The sequence below is a fragment of the Haemorhous mexicanus genome, chromosome 8 (genome assembly GCF_027477595.1).
Source record: "Haemorhous mexicanus isolate bHaeMex1 chromosome 8, bHaeMex1.pri, whole genome shotgun sequence".
Taxonomy (NCBI): domain Eukaryota; kingdom Metazoa; phylum Chordata; class Aves; order Passeriformes; family Fringillidae; genus Haemorhous; species Haemorhous mexicanus.
In genome coordinates, this window is record NC_082348.1 from 26,001,798 (window position 1) to 26,020,130 (window position 18,333).

The 18,333-nt window shown below is 41.0% G+C and overlaps 1 protein-coding gene across 4 annotated transcripts in view; it reads right to left on the minus strand.

Moving 5' to 3' along the window:
- PLEKHM3 (pleckstrin homology domain containing M3) overlaps nt 1–18,333 on the minus strand; it is a 92,091-nt gene that overhangs the window by 12,006 nt on the left and 61,752 nt on the right. For 3 of the 4 annotated variants that reach the window (XM_059853299.1, XM_059853298.1, XM_059853297.1), the window contains 2 exons: nt 16,687–16,844; nt 816–7,242 (listed from right to left, as the gene is read on the minus strand). In XM_059853299.1, coding sequence (XP_059709282.1) covers nt 7,065–7,242; nt 16,687–16,844 — 336 coding nt within the window. In that variant the 3' untranslated portion in view covers nt 816–7,064. Of the gene's footprint in view, nt 1–815; nt 7,243–16,686; nt 16,845–18,333 lie in introns of those variants that run through there. The other variant, XM_059853300.1, reaches the window with a different exon arrangement.

The following is an 18,333-nucleotide window of genomic DNA, read 5'->3' on the forward strand; positions in this document are numbered from 1 at the left end:
ATCACAGGGATGAAGTCCAAAGGTTCCTGCAGGAGAGAGGATTGACATTCCTGATGGACTTCTGTTTTTCCTGAGGAAGGGCAGGAAGACAGTGAAGGAGGGGATATATCCTTCTCTTTGAAAGCTGCCAGAGCATAGGGCTGGGTGTGGAATGCTCTGGGGAGTCTCAGGCAGGGGTTTTAGTCCCATGAGCTCCACCACAGCTCCGTGCTGCAATCTTTAGTCATCAAATCCAGATTCAAGGAGCTGCAGAAACTCCTTAGCTGGTGCACTGGAAGAAACAACCAAGAAGAACAAGAATCTTGCCTGCTCCTACATCTATAGGATGTGAGAACCCTCCTAACATGGGCAAAATCCTGCCCTTCCAGCCCCTCAGTGGTCCCCTCAGTCCACCTGGGAGATGCCTCCCTTACTCAGAGTTCAAGGCCCTGACCTTGGACCCTTCTGGCAGAGGACATGTGGCAGCCACACTGTAAGCAGCTGCCTGCTGCAAGCCTTCAGGAGCTCTGTTTCCAAGGGTGCCTCAAGGCCACACTAAGCTCCCTGGGAGCTTGTGGCAGGGGTCAGCACCATTAAAAACCTAGGAATTTGTGGCTTTCCAAAACCACTAGATTTAACTGGGAATCCAAACCCCCAGAGCCTGATGCAGACACCAATAGTACTTCCAGAGGCCCTCCTGGCTGAGATCTGGGAACAGTAAGTATCATATTTTCTTAGTTTCAGAAGAGTTTAACCCGCAGAGAAGCATTTTTAGGAAGACTATCACTCTTTCAGAGCTTCCCCTACTCATGGTACAGTGACCACCAGAAGGCAAATTAAAAAGGACAAATAACATTTTTTTAGTGTTTATTGAGAGTTGCCTTTACACAGGAGGGACTGGTGCTCTGTGTTCCAATAACCCAAATAAACCTTGCTCAAGTGTCAACAAACAATTCAACTCAGTGGATTTAAATTATAACATCATTACACATCAATAATAAATTAAGACTATTGCCCAGTAGTTGCAGATAATTTAAAAAAAAATCCTCGTCAAAAGTAAAAAAACCAAACCAACAATGCAAACAATGAAACACACATAACAATGTTGCAAATAAGTTAACACAGTAGCACACACACATAAGGGTACTCCAGAAACTCAGGGTGCACTGCCAGCAATGCTAAAATTCACTGTAATGGTGCAGGTGAGCTGGTGCTCTGGCAGGAAGGAAAGCCCAGGCTGCCAGGGACCACATCAGCCACTGGGCTCTGCTGCTCACACCTGGCTTTCAACTGCCTTGACTGAACTAAAGTTGGTTTGGAAGCTGCCTTTATCACTTAATACCTATGAAACACACATTTTGCCCATGAATTTACTTTTGCTTACCTCAAGTATAGCAGGGACTCATGTAAGGTAACTTGGTATCACAGGTATTAATTAAAAATCAAAACTGAAAGCACAGTTTAATTGAAGCAAAATCAACCTGGGAGACAAGTGCAAAAGAAAAACTGAAACAAGTCCTTTTTCCACCAAAATAATGCTGAGTATTCAAGGATTCATAATGGTTTAACATGTGGATTAGATTAGACAGGAATAAATAAACAATTGAGCTGCTGACACCTGTGCACAAAGTCTAATACACTTTGGTCCAGACAGCTGATAGCTCTCCAGACCTAGGTATCTCTGATGCTGACCACAAGTGGCATGTTTGCAATTTGGATTAATGGTCACCCTAAGGAATTTGGGTGAAATTGGCATTTTAACATATGACTCAAGCCATCAGGGCCACGCCAGGGTTTTCAAGTAAAGAAGGATTTTGCACATTATTATCCAGGCTGTCTCCTCTCTGTACTGCTAAAATGCAGTAACATCACTGCTGCTGTTAAGGGGATTCCTGCTACTGGTGTCAAACGTGGACTTACAAAATCACAGTTAGTATGGACTTGTGCCCTTGGCTGACACTGCCACGTACTTTAGCAAATAATGCTAAAATTTCCACAGGTTAACCCTCTCTCTAAGGTGAGGCTGACTAAACCCCCACTGGGTCAGCCTTCAGGGAGCCAAGCTGCATTAAAACTGAGCTTTGAGGAAACACCTTCACTCCCACAGCACTGGACCCAGCTCTGCAAGCCAGCAGGGGGCTTGGCATGGGAGTCCCTGGCCACGTTGTGTGGACTGGCCAGGGGTTCCAGGAGGAGCAAAACTGCATGTGACCTGACCCTGTTTTCATTCTCTGTACCTGGCATTATTATATATGCACAGCTTCTGCAGGTCTTGAACAACTGCATCTCAGGCTAAGCAGCCCAGCAAGTCTCAAAACCACACATAATAAGAACCAATACCATCTCCATGCTATCCTCTCTCAGAATGCCCTCACAAAGCATAGACAGTAAACAAATGTCATGGTTACCATTCCTAGCACGATGGAAACTGTCACGAGCAAGGGTTTGAAGCTCCGATGCCAAACACATTGCATCGTGGCAGAGCATTTCTAAAAAAAATCATTCACTTCTCAAAATTTAAGGCACCAAAAGAAGCAAAAGTGAGGAGTTCCCACACAGCTTGGTGTCTTCAGAGCTGGTATATGAAGCCTGTAGAGCTAACTTCACGAGGGCAGAACAAGCAAACTGATTTACTCAGCTGCTCCTGCCAAAGAGCAGGCCCAGCCATAGGAGCATTTCAGTTTAAGTCTGCAAGTTAATAAAACAGCAGATGCAATCAGGAAATCCAAAACAGGAAGAGAGACACTAATATACTCTACTGTAAGGCACTCCTACAGGGAAGGGAAAATTGGAAGGCAAATTACTAAGGAGAGAATGACTGGACTCAACTGGTTCAAAAGCAACACAATGACCTATGAAGCTCCAAGCCTGGCTACAGGCTCAGTACTGTAAGGAGAGGGACAGAGACAGTGGAGAGAGAGGGGAGACTGGCTTGCAACTCAGTGGCAGAAAAAAAAAATTAGAAGATTATGACGATTATTCAATTATTTTTTTTTTATACAGATCAACAGTCAGCTGCAATCCAGGCAGTGACCTTTGGGAAACTTAGGAAACTCAGTGGCTTCTGTTGCTACAGGGAAAAAGCAAAATTCACCTGGGCAGCTTCCCCATTTCGTTGTAAACAGACATCCTCTGCTCTTTTAAAAAATCTTTCATGACATTATTATCAATCTATTGTAATACACACACTAGCCTAATAATAAGAGAAGCCTTGACAAGAGGAGCTCTAGAGATACCCTGATGATTCACTCCCAACAGGGCCATCAGAGCCTGTGCAGTACTGCAAAAAACTGAAGTTCCTCTCAAAAGAGTACCCTTCCCTCATACCTACCAATTCCTATGGATCCCAGCAGTGAGCTCATATTGGTATGTGCCAGCCAGGTTTTTTGGTCACATCATGAGCCCATCATTTTCCTCCACATAAGACAGGCAAAAAACAAGAAAAGCAAAAGGAGGATTCCTACACAAGAAATACAAATTTCTCTTTTTATAGATTGATAATACAAAAAGAGCTGCAGTTTGCATCCCCTAAATAGGCCCATCTTCCCATGAAAGGGAAGGTAGATGGTTAGGGTAAAGAGGAAAAGAGACTTGAATAAGAACCTTGATAGTGCCCTAGATTTAAATAATATCAGACTAACTGTAAGTACCTGTAGAGAGTGCAGCTATGGTCCACTGCAGTTAAGCATCCTATTTTTACACTGATGACAAGTTCTGTACAAAGCAAAAGCAGTAACTGGATTACAGATAATTCCTTCTCAGTCAGTTATGAAAGCATCTTCTCTTTAAAGGAGACAAACAGCACATTTTATTCTTGATTCCCAATGAAATGGCATCGTTCAAATTTATTTCATGTGTGGGTAGGACAGGTCTGAAGTATTAATGCATAATTTCACCTGGGGTGGGGGGAGAGTGTGGCCAGAGTCATGCAATCTGCAAAGCCCCCAGGAACTTTACCAGCTGATGCTCATCCAGAAGTCTGCAGAGCAGAGCCAGGTGCAGGCTGTGGGCTGCAGAATGGGCAGACAGTAGCAGTGGGGACCAGCACAGAGCACTGGTAGTACAGCAGAGACAACCAGGCAAGGGTACAGCGCTGTCTGAGACCCAAACCACCTGCAGAACCCCAGGCTGAGGCTCCTGCTGGCAGATGGCTCCTGCAAGAAAATCAACTGAGGGCAGGATTAAGCCTTTCATTATGCTTACAAAAATTGGTGACAGAATACTTTATCTTACCCATTTGTAAGGAATAACTGGTTTTGGATAGGAGCTAGGCATCCCTGAGAGGACATAATCTTCCACATTACAGCCTGCTCCTAGAGCTACTGTGAAGCTGTATCACTTTTCCAAAGTAGAAATGAATGTCTATTCATTTTAGGAACAAGCTGCTTTACAACAACACTGGATTTTAAAGCAAACAGCATGATCTGTATTGTACAGTATCCTTTAACATAAAGCTCTGGGCACTGACAGAATACCATAACATGCTCTTGCTCTGTGTCATTTGTAATGGCAGTGGTTTCAGACCCATGACTAATTTCAGCAGTTTTGCCAACATCATACTTTTTGTATCCTTTAAATCTCTGTTAGCAAAGAAACTGTTCTGTAGTACATGCACAAACCCAGAGCAACTCCCATGCTGTCTATGTTGTTATTCCAGCATTCAATTCCAATACCTAACCAGCCACATGACTGGTACTTTGGAGATAGGACATCTGTCAAAGTAACTAATATTTTGCAATGTCTGAACCTTGATTCTTTGACTCCACATGGTTTTTGACAGTGCACTCAAGCAGCCTTCTCCAAACTGAGCTGGACATGAACAAGCACTGTGAGGTATTATAAATACCAGAGCATGATGATATGAAAAACACCACCATTTTTTCTTTAATGACCTAACATTATGTCTACAGATAATTCAAAATAGTACCTGCCAGATGCTGACAGTTTCAGAGCTACTGGCTTTGCCATAGCAGTAATTGTAGTGACACAAGCTGAAAAACAGGGGAGCGTTCTGTTTATTCAGCCAGTACCAGGGCAGTTCCTGTTTGCCTGACTAATTCCACAATACTTCCCCAGTGTTTGCATTTCTGAACACAGGGAATTCTTTGCATGGGAATGAATCTGCAAGGAACATTACACCTTTAAGGGTGATAGCCAAAAGCAACTCATTTCACATGAGGAACAGTGAGCTGAGACAGAGACACCATTGTGTATGGGAAGTATTAATTTTAGTGACAAAGGTGCATGATTCACCAGGTTCATTAAGTATGGGAATCCCTACAGCACTTTGCCAAGAACATGGACAAACCCTCACTTCCTTCTAAAGAATCCCAATGAAAGAAGGATTTCTGCAAAAGAAAGGCACTGGTTGTCTAATGTACAGAGATATAAACATGCTTCTGTAAATATATATATATATATAGTAGTTGCACTCAAATTTGAGAAAGCTACCTTTTTCTTTGACTGGAGGCTGGAAAAGGTAACCACTTATATTCCAATACAAGGCAACTCACTGTAGCATTTTACCTTTTAATGTAAGCATGATGTACCCTGTTCTTTCCTTTAAAATACTTCAGCAATTAGTGAGATGCTTCAACAATCAAAACTGCCTTCTGCCTTGAATACAACAGTCAGTAGATTATATAGAAAGCAAAAATCAGTATTCCATATTTTCACAAACCTATGTGGAGAGAAGGGAAAAAAAACCACATGCAACTGGCATTATTCTCCTGAAATCATATTTACTTTCTATATATAGATTGTGTGTGTGTGTGTGTATATATATATTTATATGAATGCTTTCATAGGTATGTAATACACATATCACTGCAGGGTGTGGAAAAGAGTCAGGAATGTGAAATGGGGGGAAGACAATCTAACTGCTCATTGGAAGTGAACTTGCCATGAATTAAACATACTGCCAATAATGACACACACCTCCCCAGTTAAATCCATCAGGTACTTCCCTTGACAAAATAATTCACTGTGTTTTATACTTCCCTGTGTTCCAGGTGTGTGGAGCAGAATCATACCTCGAGGAACTTCACTGTCCACCATGGAAGTCATTACAGAACTATAAATGCCTTGGAGCTCAGAGAGAATGCAGGACACAAGTTACATATGAAAACAGCAAAGTAGTGTTTCACAAGTTTGGAGGTATTGGCTAACTAAAATGGGCAAGACCACTTTCCTGACTATGAGTTTAACAGGTTCAGATCAGAAAAACATTTGAAGTAAAGTTCAGGAAATAAAAAGAAAACCAATGAGAACACTTAAAATGCCCTAAAGTTTCAGACTGGAAGGAGAACCAGCATCATGTTACTACAGACAAGGACATAGCCTCCCACGAATCAAGAGTAACCAGCACAAATCTCAAAGGACTTCAGTGACAGAGCTTAACTGATATTTCCAGCCTGAACAAAAAGAGTAGCAAGTCCCATGGTTATCTGAATATGGAGTAGTTCACTGGGGTGGTTATAAATATATAAACAAAACTGAAGGAGTTATTCTGTGTCTTATGCTTGCAAGCACCCCGAATAAGGTTTAAGGGAGATCCTTTAAGATAGTTCTCTGAAAACATCAGGAAATGAAACCACACATCCATATCAGAAGGAGACAGTGGATTTAAAATAATTCCTGCTCTACTGGGTTCTGTGAAACACCTCACCAGAACCCCTGCCAAGGCTACTAATAAATAAATAATACCCATAAATTAGTAGATGATTCATCAACTCTAAATGAACAACATAAAAAATAATGCAGTCATGGCAGCCAATATTTTCTGCCTTAGATAAAGTGTTCTCCAGAGGTGGAAAAGAAAGTTGGTTACTTAATTAGCTAGACCTAAAGCATTTCTTGTAAACCACATTTTGTATGAGAGCCAAAGGCTGGACTTCAATGCAGTTTAGCCATTGGTATTTCAAAGCCAACAAGGCTTTATGGCCACTTTGGCAGCTCTTATTTCACAGATGAAGAAAGTCAGGTAATATTTTTCAAAACAATTTCTGCCTGTCTAAGCAGAGAATTTGCTTGAGCAGGCAGCTGGGAGAGGGATTCTCTTCAGGCTGGCCACTGCCTTAAGGACCTCATGTGTTCTGATATGACAATTCAAACATGTTGTAAGACTCTTCAAAGTTCTCGTCCATATTCAGTTGCCTCCAGAAGGATTTCTGCTTCTTCTGCAATTCCTTACGCACACACCTGGGGCACGGCACAGCCTTCACTTTGCACTCAGAGTGGAAGACAGCACCACAGCTTTCACACCTGCAAACACAAATTAGTGTCAAAATTGAATCACAACATAGGACCAGCACATGCAACAGGCTTCACATGGGCTGTGGGCAGTAGGTATTCCTTGACACCGTTCTGGGAGCTCAGAGAGCATTATGCTTCATTAGAGTGGTGCTGTAAAAAACACTGGTATGGCCACGCCTCTGCTGGTGTAAAGCTACTCAGGAACACTAAAATACATTGACTTGCATTCATTTTGCAGTTGCTGAGAAACTGTCCCAGCACTTCTGCTTCACAGACAAGTTTTTAGAAGGATTAATACTTATCTTCTTAGTATCTAGTATTCAGGTACATCACTGAAAAGACATCAACTTTGTTTTATGAAAGACAAGTCTTGCTTTGTTTGTAAATGAGGTGTGACTATATTATTTTCCAATAAGGTATATTTCAGCATTTGCAGAAACAGATTCTGTGATTTGCAACAGCCATGACTCAACATATTTCTCACTGAAGCTCCAGTGGTCAGCTGTTCTGGAAAGAGTAAAGAACAGTCCACTTCAACAGCAGAAGTTGTCATTTCAAAAGTAAAAATGAAACAGAGGTAAGTGATGTTGTCTGCCCTGTGTCCTATGGAAGACTAGACTAGATGAACAACTGATCTATGCTGATCAATTGATCAATACATTGAGCTATGCTTCTGGCATTCAAGGCTGTGTCATTCTGTTCTCATATGTGACATTAGGCCTTCAAACAAATCAACTGCTCAAACAAGATGACTGGTTTACTTCTGGGGCATTGTGAGGCAATGAACTTAATGTCACAGCAGATCAAGCCCCAGCTGCAGACAGATGTCAAGCAATGAAACATCTGGCAGTCATGAGTGGGCTGCAACTCAACAGTTGGACATTCTCAGCCTTTCAATGCAAATATCTATCTGTAGTGATGAGTTGTCACTACAGCTTTGTAACCAAAGGATAAAGTAAAAGGAGCACTGTCAGAGGTAAAAAGTCTTAGATTTCAGTTGGATAATCAAATAATAAAAGCAACAAAACATGAAACTTTAGAGTAATCCTGAAATACAAACAATGGGTGTTGGTCACCCTTGGTGATTCCATAGGACATCCTGAAATGCCTTGCACTTTTTTTTCCTTTCTTGTAGATATTGCAGTCAAATGACTACATAAGAATCCAAGTGCCCATTGTTATGACTTTAGTGGGGTTTTTTGTGGGTATGCTTTGAACCTATTTCTCATAGAAATAAGGTTCTTGTCTTCAAGACTGTGAAGAAAAATTAAAAATGTGAAGAAAGAAAACCCCTCAAAAGGCATGTGGTCTGACAATACTGAGAGAAGTCCATAAATCCATATTGGCTGCATCTCACCTGTAACTTTTAAAAAAACTGTTCCTGTCTGGCTGCACTTGAAGTTTTATGCATGGCTCCAAACATGGTGTAAATTTTAATCACTGCAGAGCTTTAAGAAGGCTGTGCAAAGATTTAAGTAGACACATTTCTAGCTAGCATAAACTGATAAAACTTAAATATGAATAAGAAAAGGCAGGTGAACAAGGCTAAGTATAAAGCAATATATCTACTGGCTTCCATGCTCTCTTGCAGTAAAACCTGACTGCTGGATTTCTCAGCCCAGCTACAGTCTAAATCTGGTTTTGAATCAAGAAACTGGCTCATGCAGAGATATTTACAGTGTCTGTGCTCAGAGAGTGTGTTACTGCCTTTCTCCAGCAAAGCACATGCACACATGCTTAGGCCTCATATCCCACTGATTTCTTTGGGATTACTGATCTGCCTTCCATTAAGTGTGCTTACGTGCTTTGCTGGGTTGGGATCTCCACAAACAGACCCACTAATGGGCAAAGAAGAGACAGGAGACAGCAGTGTCTTTAAAACTTTACACCACCCTGAACTGACACTAATGGTGATTTTATCAAGCTAATTCTCCCCTGTTAGTCAGCAGTTTACAGTGCCCTGGAAGTTGCTAGAGGGTAATGATTGATGAGGAGTGTAATTTTGTGCTCTCATATCACCACCCCCTATGCTAGCCCAATATTTCTCTACAGCATGCCTGGAAATGACAAAATCTATCAGAAATTACTGCTGAAGTGGATTGAGCAGGATGAGAGAGAAGCCAGCACACCTGGTCTCTCAAGTCAAAGGCCATCAGCAGAGCAAACAAAGACTGATGGTGTTCAAATTCATACAAATTCATTTTTCAGAAATAAGGTCAGTGGAAAAGATTAACAAACATTCTTCCCATCACTTAGAATCAAAACAGAGAGAAAAACTGTCTGAGCTGTTATCATTAGAGCTGGTGCAGGAGCTGAAGCTGTGCCCAGGACCCCACACTGTCAGGCACCAAGCAGAGGCAGAGCAAACAGCCAGCCCTGATCTCATAGTCCCTGCAGTGGCACCAGTGCTGCCATCGTGGGTCCATTCTGGTGCCCCCAAGTGCTGCTCTGAAGACCTATTTTCTGCCTTCTCTTGTGAAGGTTGAGCACAACCAAGGGGTCCAGATGACAACAAAGCAGCAGCCTAGAGGAAGGGTGCTCTGAGTTGGAGGACAAAGCTGCCTCTAGCTCTGCACAGGAACAGGTAGAGAGGACACCCATTTCAGCCTGCACTGCATGCCTGTGTCCCCCTCACTAACAAAGTCACCAGGGCAGGGGGGCAATGCTGCTCTTGCTTTGCCTCCGTGCAACTGGCAAGTCACCCCTTTTAAAATGTAGCTACACTACCCCAAGCTCTCTACACAGCTCTGCTTTTCCTCACATCAAATCCAGTCAACCTTAACTGGCCCTGGAATGCCAACTGGCTGACCATTTCTAAGCTCACTGTGAGGGATTCTCCAGAGATACCAAACACTCCAACATTATATTCCTTTTTTGAATATTACAAGCAGATTGCTTCCTAGCTAATTCTGAGATCTAATTTTATCTCCACATGTGAATTTCACGGGGTCTTTTGTTGTTTTCAAGCCTCAGTATATTAAAATTATTTTATTTCTCTGGAGAAATAAAATATATTTTGTAGCCTATAAAAGGCTCACTTAATAGTTCACAACACCTACTTATCTTTCCCTTAACCCTTGTTGTTGTCATAGGTAATTCACAGTTCAGGTGCTATTTCTGAATCCTGACTTACTCTTTGTCTAGAGGCCAAAAAGTCCCTACATCCTTTGTGAGAATGCTATTCACCACTGATAATAAGCTGATGAGCCCATAGCCATTCAGGCCTTTCATGTTTCCTTCTTTAATGAATGATATTGTGACACTGCACATTAATAGCATCTTGCTATTTTTCAAACAGTATTTGAAGACTTAGTGAACACTGCATGTTGTTTTCACACAGACTTGCAGTCTTCTAAGAAGCCAGCTGAAATAGCTTCCTCTCTATTTTGGTGTTTTTTTTTTTTTTTTTTTTCCTCTTTCCTGACCTAACTCAATTTCTGTTGAGACTTTAGGGGATGTTTTATGTTTTAAGGATGTTTTACTTGTATGGAGTAGAAAAAACACAGAGAATAATTCAGTCCTCTAAATAATTTCTATTGCACTGGAAAGTGTAAGAGAAAGGGCAAAGCTCTCCACAGCCAGAGAGGTATTATAATGCTCTTATTATTATCATCACTAGCTACAAAAGAAAAGGCTTTCTACATTAAAAGCACATAATCATTCCTTGTGTGCTGAGGAAATGCCCAAGTTAGTATCTCCCATTAGGTCTGGGCATTTGAAACACAGCAATATTTAGTAAATTGCAAATTCTGGCATGTTCTTTTCATGCTTCCCATCTATTTTTCCGGGATTATAGCTCAAGTCTCATTGCAGTGCCATATTTACCCACCACCCTTTCTTTGTCATTTTGTATGTTAGCTTTCATTTTTTCATTTAAAAAACTCACTTCCTTTGTGCCAGACCTCGCACACCTTTGGTCAAGTGAGTAATTCCTTGGAAGAAATTTCAGCAAGGATTTGATTTAGGGCTGAACCATTCATGACTAAACTCTTCAGTTTCTTCTTTCCTGCCATACAGCAGGATTAAATGGGATCATTCATTATATTTTCCTTAGATGATGCTCAACATTTACCAAGCACCCAAAGCACTAAACCACCTGTAACTTGGCTATTAAAAACCCCAAAGAGCAAACCACACTGGCTGAAGTGAGCCTTGCCTGGGGATTCCAGCATGATCACCATCCCACACTATGCACATGTGCCTGTCTGCAAGCATTTCTGAATTGCTCAGCTGTGAATATCATAGACAGGCCCTTCAAACTCTGAGCCTTTAGCAGAACACAAAGAAAAGCAAAAAGGACTAGCCTGTGCTCACTTACAATACAAAAAAAAGCCACAAAGGCAATCAATGCCTGACACACACGTGCAGCAATATCATTCCAGTTGCCTAGGAACCAATGCAAGGAGCCTGCCTAGGGAGGGATGCCCACATGGTAAATGAATGGAAGAAAGTTGGCACTAATAAGACATTGACTGAACATTCTAGTTAAAAACCACTGTGACATGAGGCAAGTAAAACCAACCTCTAAAGCTAATTCAGTTGTAAAAGACAATACTTGATGAAAAAGCTGCTATACTTTATTGTTCTGTTTACATCTTCCAGATAATATTACTGTGCTACCCTGCACAAACAAAAACAAGACAATCTGGGCCAGAAGATTTTGATCAGTTTTGACAGATTCAGGTGAAATTAAATTACCAAGAAAACTTAACATCTACTTAGGTGCCTACATGTCCTTGAAGAAGTGCTGAGCAGATCACTTCAGAGTGCTTTGAACGAGCTATCAGCATCTGATAAACTAAGCTCTTTCAAAAATTAGGTACTAAACCACTGGCACAACTCAGGTGAGCCCAGGCTGGGGAAAGGCTTTCTAGCAAAAGACAAACCTATCAAAGCAAGAGGGAAAATGATGTACTTTGAGTGATGCCTTTGACCTGTGCCAAGGTATTTCCTGCAAATTCTGTGTTCTGCATATTTCAGTCTCTCCACCTAACATCTATCTTGAACACTCTCCCAAATGCTCAAAGTTGCATTTGTCCAGTGACACAGCATCTGTAACACAAAGCTGTGACTTTGCAAAGACTTCAGCATGCACAGCCCCAGAGCCTTTAGTAGGCCTTGTCACTATGTGCAAAGCACATTCACAGGTCTTATCAGGATGGTGGCCAAAGATTATGGAGGCATCCAAGCTGGTTGATAGAGTCAAGTCTGTTCTGTGGCACGTCTATTTTAAACTTGGGCCTTCTGGTTTGTATCTTAAAAGGTCTACATGTCTTAACTGATCAGCAGAACAAATTAACTTCGCAAAGTGAAAACAGTTTAGCCTTGATAAATGAATATGAGCACAAAAGAGCAACTCTCCGTGGTTCACATACATCTACAGCCAGAACATAAAAGGAAAGGAATGGATTAAATTGTTCTTAACAAGCAAGTAACTTTACCAGCAAAACACAACAAATTAAATTGCCTGTGAAAGTAATCATTAGGATGATGACAGGCAAGACCAAAACTTTATTAAACGGGTAACACAATCTTAATCATAACCATGATTGCTTAATTATCTGATGGGACAGAAAACATGTTTTATAAATTCTATCCTCATTCCAAAGGTAATTTTCTCAGTATTCCTTAAGATTTAAAAATTGTTAAAAATTGTTCTAAGTTATAAAACAAATACAGCCACTACTACAGACAACAGTGCCACTGCCCAGACTTCACTTCTGTTGTTTGGTTGTTGGGTCTTTTTTTAATTTTAGTAGAAAGAAACAACACCTCTTCCCCACATTAGTGAAGAACAAGCAAAATCAGAGCAACTTGAGGGGAAGTGCCTGCTTGCTAATGGGCAAGAATAGCTCTAACAAGCCCATTTACAGTCAAGGACATTTAAAGTCATTGCACAACACCTGTAAATATGAAATAAGTGATATAATATGATAATTTTAAATGTTTATTCACTAAATTTTAGCCCAGGGCAAATTTAGAAATTAAATAGGGGGTAGATGTTCAGTTTATTTAAGTTGCCAGAACTCCAGCAAAAGCAGAGCTCAGAGAGTTTACATTAGCTGAAAATTTGGTCCATGAAATGTGCAATTAATTCAAGAGGCTTTAAATAGTTCTCATGATTTAAAGCCTTTGAAAACAAGGTGAAATTGAGAAATTTTGAAAGAACCCTGATGAAGTATTATATAAATATGGGTAAGATAGAAAAGAGGGAAATAAGGGACAGAAGAATCAAACTGACTGGAAGAAGCATCAAAAGGATGGGACAATTTTTAAGAAATGGTTTAACTACTGAATCACAGCTTTCATGAAGATCTGTGCAGAACGGCCACCTCCCAAGAACAGCCAGAGAAAGGATGTATCATTAGAAAGCTTATGACTTTGTGAGCCCACCCTTCCATTCAAGGCAGCAAACTGTTGCTGCATTGTTGGGCAGGATGTAAAGAGCCTGCCAAGCACAGCCCACAGACCCGCTAATTAAGTGAACTGATTGTGTTTGTTTTGGAACCGTTTGCCAACAAAGGAATGTGTCACACTGATTAGTGAGAGAAGGGTATGTAATATATGTGTATTCAAACCCCGAGGAGTGCATAACCCAGGTATTCACTCTGTTTGCCCAAGGACTGACAAAAATGACTCTCAAGCAAATAACCAGACCAAAGAGAAACTCCAGCCCTCAAGAGGGGCCCTCTTTTTCTCTCAGCTGTATCTATCTAAAGAATACTCATCCTTCATAAATTCCTACTGAACACTGTGCCAGAAACTGCTGAGAATATTTTGGAGAGAAGCAATATCTTCACCTCAAAGCTGAGAGACCATGAGGATGGAAAGCTAACAGCCAACCGAGAACCACCTTGGAATTGTAATGGCCACACTGACAGCTGTCAGTCTTCTCTCAAAAGAGCAAGAAAGGTCAGGGAGGCAGCCAAAAATCCAAATGCCAGCTCAACACAGACACACACACACACACACACACACACACACACACACACACACACAAAAGCAGGCTTCACTTTTCAAACATGCAGCAAAGAACTGAAGCTTGCAAAAGATGTCATGCACCCACTTTTGAACATTTCTAACCTAACAGCCCAGTTTGCTGGTAGTGTTGATAGCTCAAAAGTGAACAAACATTCAAATGCAAAAAGAAAAAGATGATGTTCAGAGTTCAGCAGCTCTTTCCTCCTCAACTCACCAGCTTCAGCCAGGGTACCTGGCAGTCCACTATTGTGTAGAGAATATGAGTACTGTGCTGTAGGCAGCAATTCCAGGAAACCAGGATGGAGAAAAGGGAGTTGTAGTCAATTATCTCTGTACACTGTGGACTCAGAATAGTACAGCTAAACAACAAATCTGAGCTGTTTTACTCAGAGCTCTGTATGACAACTGACAAGGAAATTCTGAGTACATCATCAGAATTTTCAGGCATAATTCAAAGTCTTCACATGGACCTTTTAGGACTTGCCATTCCATTTGCCACAGGTTACTCTGTACATCCCTCTATTTCTAACTAGCCTCCTCACCTTACCTTGTCTTGTAGTGGTCAGTACACCTACTTCAGAAACCTCTCTCATCTTCAAGAGATGGAAACAAACACCAAATCCCTCCACCTGGCCTCCCTCACTGCTTTGGAGATGACAGAGCTGTACAATAGCTTTACTGTACAAGCTCCTCTGTTGGCATAACTTGCCTCCAGAGCAAAAATATGGAACTGAAATAATCTGGTTAGTTCCACATAGATGCATGTGTAGTAATGAGATGAGAAAACTAACTAGGAAGGGAATCAGAAAATGCTGGGGATAAAAACAAGGTTTAGTTATAAGGAATACAAAAAGGAATAAGCAGAATGATGAGATAAGAAATAGAAATCTTGGAGAACCTTTCATGCTGATTGTGTTTTAATTAAAACCATTAACAAAGACTGCTGTCTTTGGCATGACATCAACCATAACTTCACATTTGTGAAACATGAACACAAGTCCTTTCTGGCTTCTAACTCCCACAAACACAGGAGCTAGAGCAGCTTCTGTTGGCTTGAATTGCTGACAAATTCTATTTCATTCCAGAGGGTTTTGAACTCTGTAATTGCAAGGTATGTCTGATCTCAGCTGAAGGGCAGGGAAACAATAGACACCCAATAATGGTTTTGTGACCAGAAATCTCCCAGACAAATCAAATTTTAACGTTAACTTGTATTCCCAAATGTTCCTTCACGTCCTCATTAATCTTTTGGGAATGTCTTCAATCACCTATTATGCAGTCTCCATAGACCTTATGGTTTATGCCATCTTAGTTTGTCTTTTAACTCAGCCTTATCTCACCATGCACCCTAGATGCATTCTTTCTTAGAAACTGTTTATGAACTCACCACATGCCTTGTTTAGCTTTTATCCACTGCTTTGTCAATACATTTTTTAGAATAAGACTCTGGAAAAACAATGTGCAAACAACCTTTGAAACTCAGATCAGACTGAAAATCCCTTAAGAGTAGTACTTGTAATTTAACATCTTTGTGCATGCAAGGGAACCAGATTCTTAACAAACCCTTTTAATTACCTGGTCCTGATTGTTTCCAAAGGTGGGTCCTTGATTTTTTCCCACTTTCAAATGAACACTTGGGAGAACAAATTACAATGATTGCATTTGAAACAGCCACAAAAATACTTATCTGGGAATGTCAGATATACTGTCTTTCTGTTAAGGGTGGAAGAAAGTGTATCTTCTTTATTCAAAATCCAAGACTACTGAAAAAGAGTAGTAACACTGCTGTGTTGCCAAGTCTGCTTTGGTTTCCTGCATTTTGCTTCTAGGTTTCCCATGTGACTCCTGTCCCTGACCTGGCATCCAGTACTCTACATCATCTGAAATAAAGGTTTTTTTGCTTAGTTTAGGACTTGCATACACTTACACTCACTTTGTTGCCACCTGAGAATAGCAATATCATTTAAAAAAAAAAAAAAAATCTTGTGTACACAGGCAGAGAGGAATAAGCAGACAGAGCAGAGAACTAGCCATAACATTTCATGGGGAAGACACTTCAGAATGGATGGCTGTTGTTTTACAATGGATGATGCCTGTACATTATGGGCCCAGTGATACCAAAGAACAGAAAGATGTCTGTGATCACTCCAGAAAAGTCATCTGGCTTTTCAGGACACTTTGCAAACTCAGAAGAGCTTTGGATAAATCACACTGTGTGATGATACTGGGGGCTTTTCCCTTTTTTGAACAGCTCTTCTGAGACTTACAGGACCTTGGGAAGTAGCACTTCTCATTTGGTTCCACATTTGCTCATGGTGGCCTCCCTGGAGCAGTGATTTACTGAAGCTCCCCAGAAATGTGCATTAGTGGAATCTAGTCCCTAATTATTTAAATAAAAGGTCATGAGGTGAGAATCCTCAAGGCTTGAGCACTCAAATCAAATGTATGACTGACATTACCACACTGGAGTACCTGCTTGTAGAAATGTCCTCAAAGGGGTAAAGGATTTCTCCATTGTTGCAGATCTCACAGATGAAACCCTTTTGGCTACACAGGCTGCAGCTGTACACATGAGAGGTGGCAAACTTGATCACCTTCCCCAAGAAAGGAGCCAGCTTTCCTTCAATAACCTGGAATGAGAAGGCAATATTGAATGAAGCCCCCAGAAATAACCAGAATGACCTGAAAGACTGAGACAATACTTATTAGTACAGAAATGTAGGAACATGCTGCTGGTTAAAATAATAGGAAAGTTACTTCCCAACAATTAGAGCTCCATGAAAACACAAGTGATAATAGTAATCATTGAAGCAGCAAATGATCTGAACATGAAAACTAATTTACTATCTCTTTGTAAATCTGTGAATGGCAATAAGAAAATATTAGTAGTCATTTTAAGTACAACAATGCATTCATACAATAAGCACAAAGAAGTAAATAGGAAACAAGCTTAAGGCTTCCACATTATCTCTGTCAGCTATGAATACTGCCTTACAATTTTCACTACTTCTTACTTTTTATGCACATATCACCCTTTTGGTTGTTTCTTTTCCTTCAAAGTTCAAGTTTTTGCATGTATTTTGTGAACAGAGTCCTGGCTTTAGTCCTTTAGTAGTGTTTCCCACTGAAAACCATTCAAATATAATGTTCCCCTCCTTGCTAAAACGAGTAACTTCTTAGGTGAAGTCTTGAAGAGGAACTTGGTTTTTGGGGTTTTTTTCCCTTTAGCATCCAGCTCTCAAATCAAGAAGTCCCAGAGAATCTTGCTAGACCATGAGAAGTGATTAGCACTCCTCGTGTTGGTGTGGAAAAAATGACCAAACCTTGAACTGCTAACCACAACACTCATCTAAATTTGTGACCTGGAGACAATGCCTCAATAAGGAGTGCTATTCAGGCAAAATACTTTCCATTCAGATCAAACTTCTAGAGACTTTAAGGAATTCTGCTGCTGTAGGGAAGAATGAAGATGGAATAAGGCCCTAAGAGTATATTCTTCTCTTCTGGGCTTCCTGTGGTCTGAATGACAGCTTGCCAGATTAGTGACAGAAATGTGTCATGGGATTTGATAGCAACCTCCTGTAAAAAGGAAAAAGAATGCAGTAATTGCTGACTGAAGAGTTGCATTGGGCTGTGCCCTGGAACCCAAGAGTGGGGAGTTTTACACTTAAATGAGTGTCACACTCAGTTCAGGCACCCCTTCTCTAAATATGGTAACACACCACTTGTAATCTGGGTTAGGAGCAACCAAATCTAGAGAAAGCAGAGATACCAATGCAAAGAAGAACAACAGAGGAGCAAAGGCCAAGTAGTAAGGAAATAAATTTGTGTTCCAGGGCAACTTCCTGCCCACTAGCCAAGAAAGCCACTACTAACAAGTACAACTGGAAAAGGAGGTGCATGGGGAGTGCTGGTGTTGATGGCAGTGAATGGCACGGGCAGAAATGTGCCCCTTCCTTGCCTTCAGCTCCAGCCTGCTGACAACACCTGCAACAACAGGAAGCAGCAATGTTATTGCTACTACTGCAGAGAGGACATCTGCTCATGTCAGAGGAAAAATGACGTTCCCATTGCATCCTGGTATAGGAAGATCCCCTCCAACCACAATGTAAACAAGGC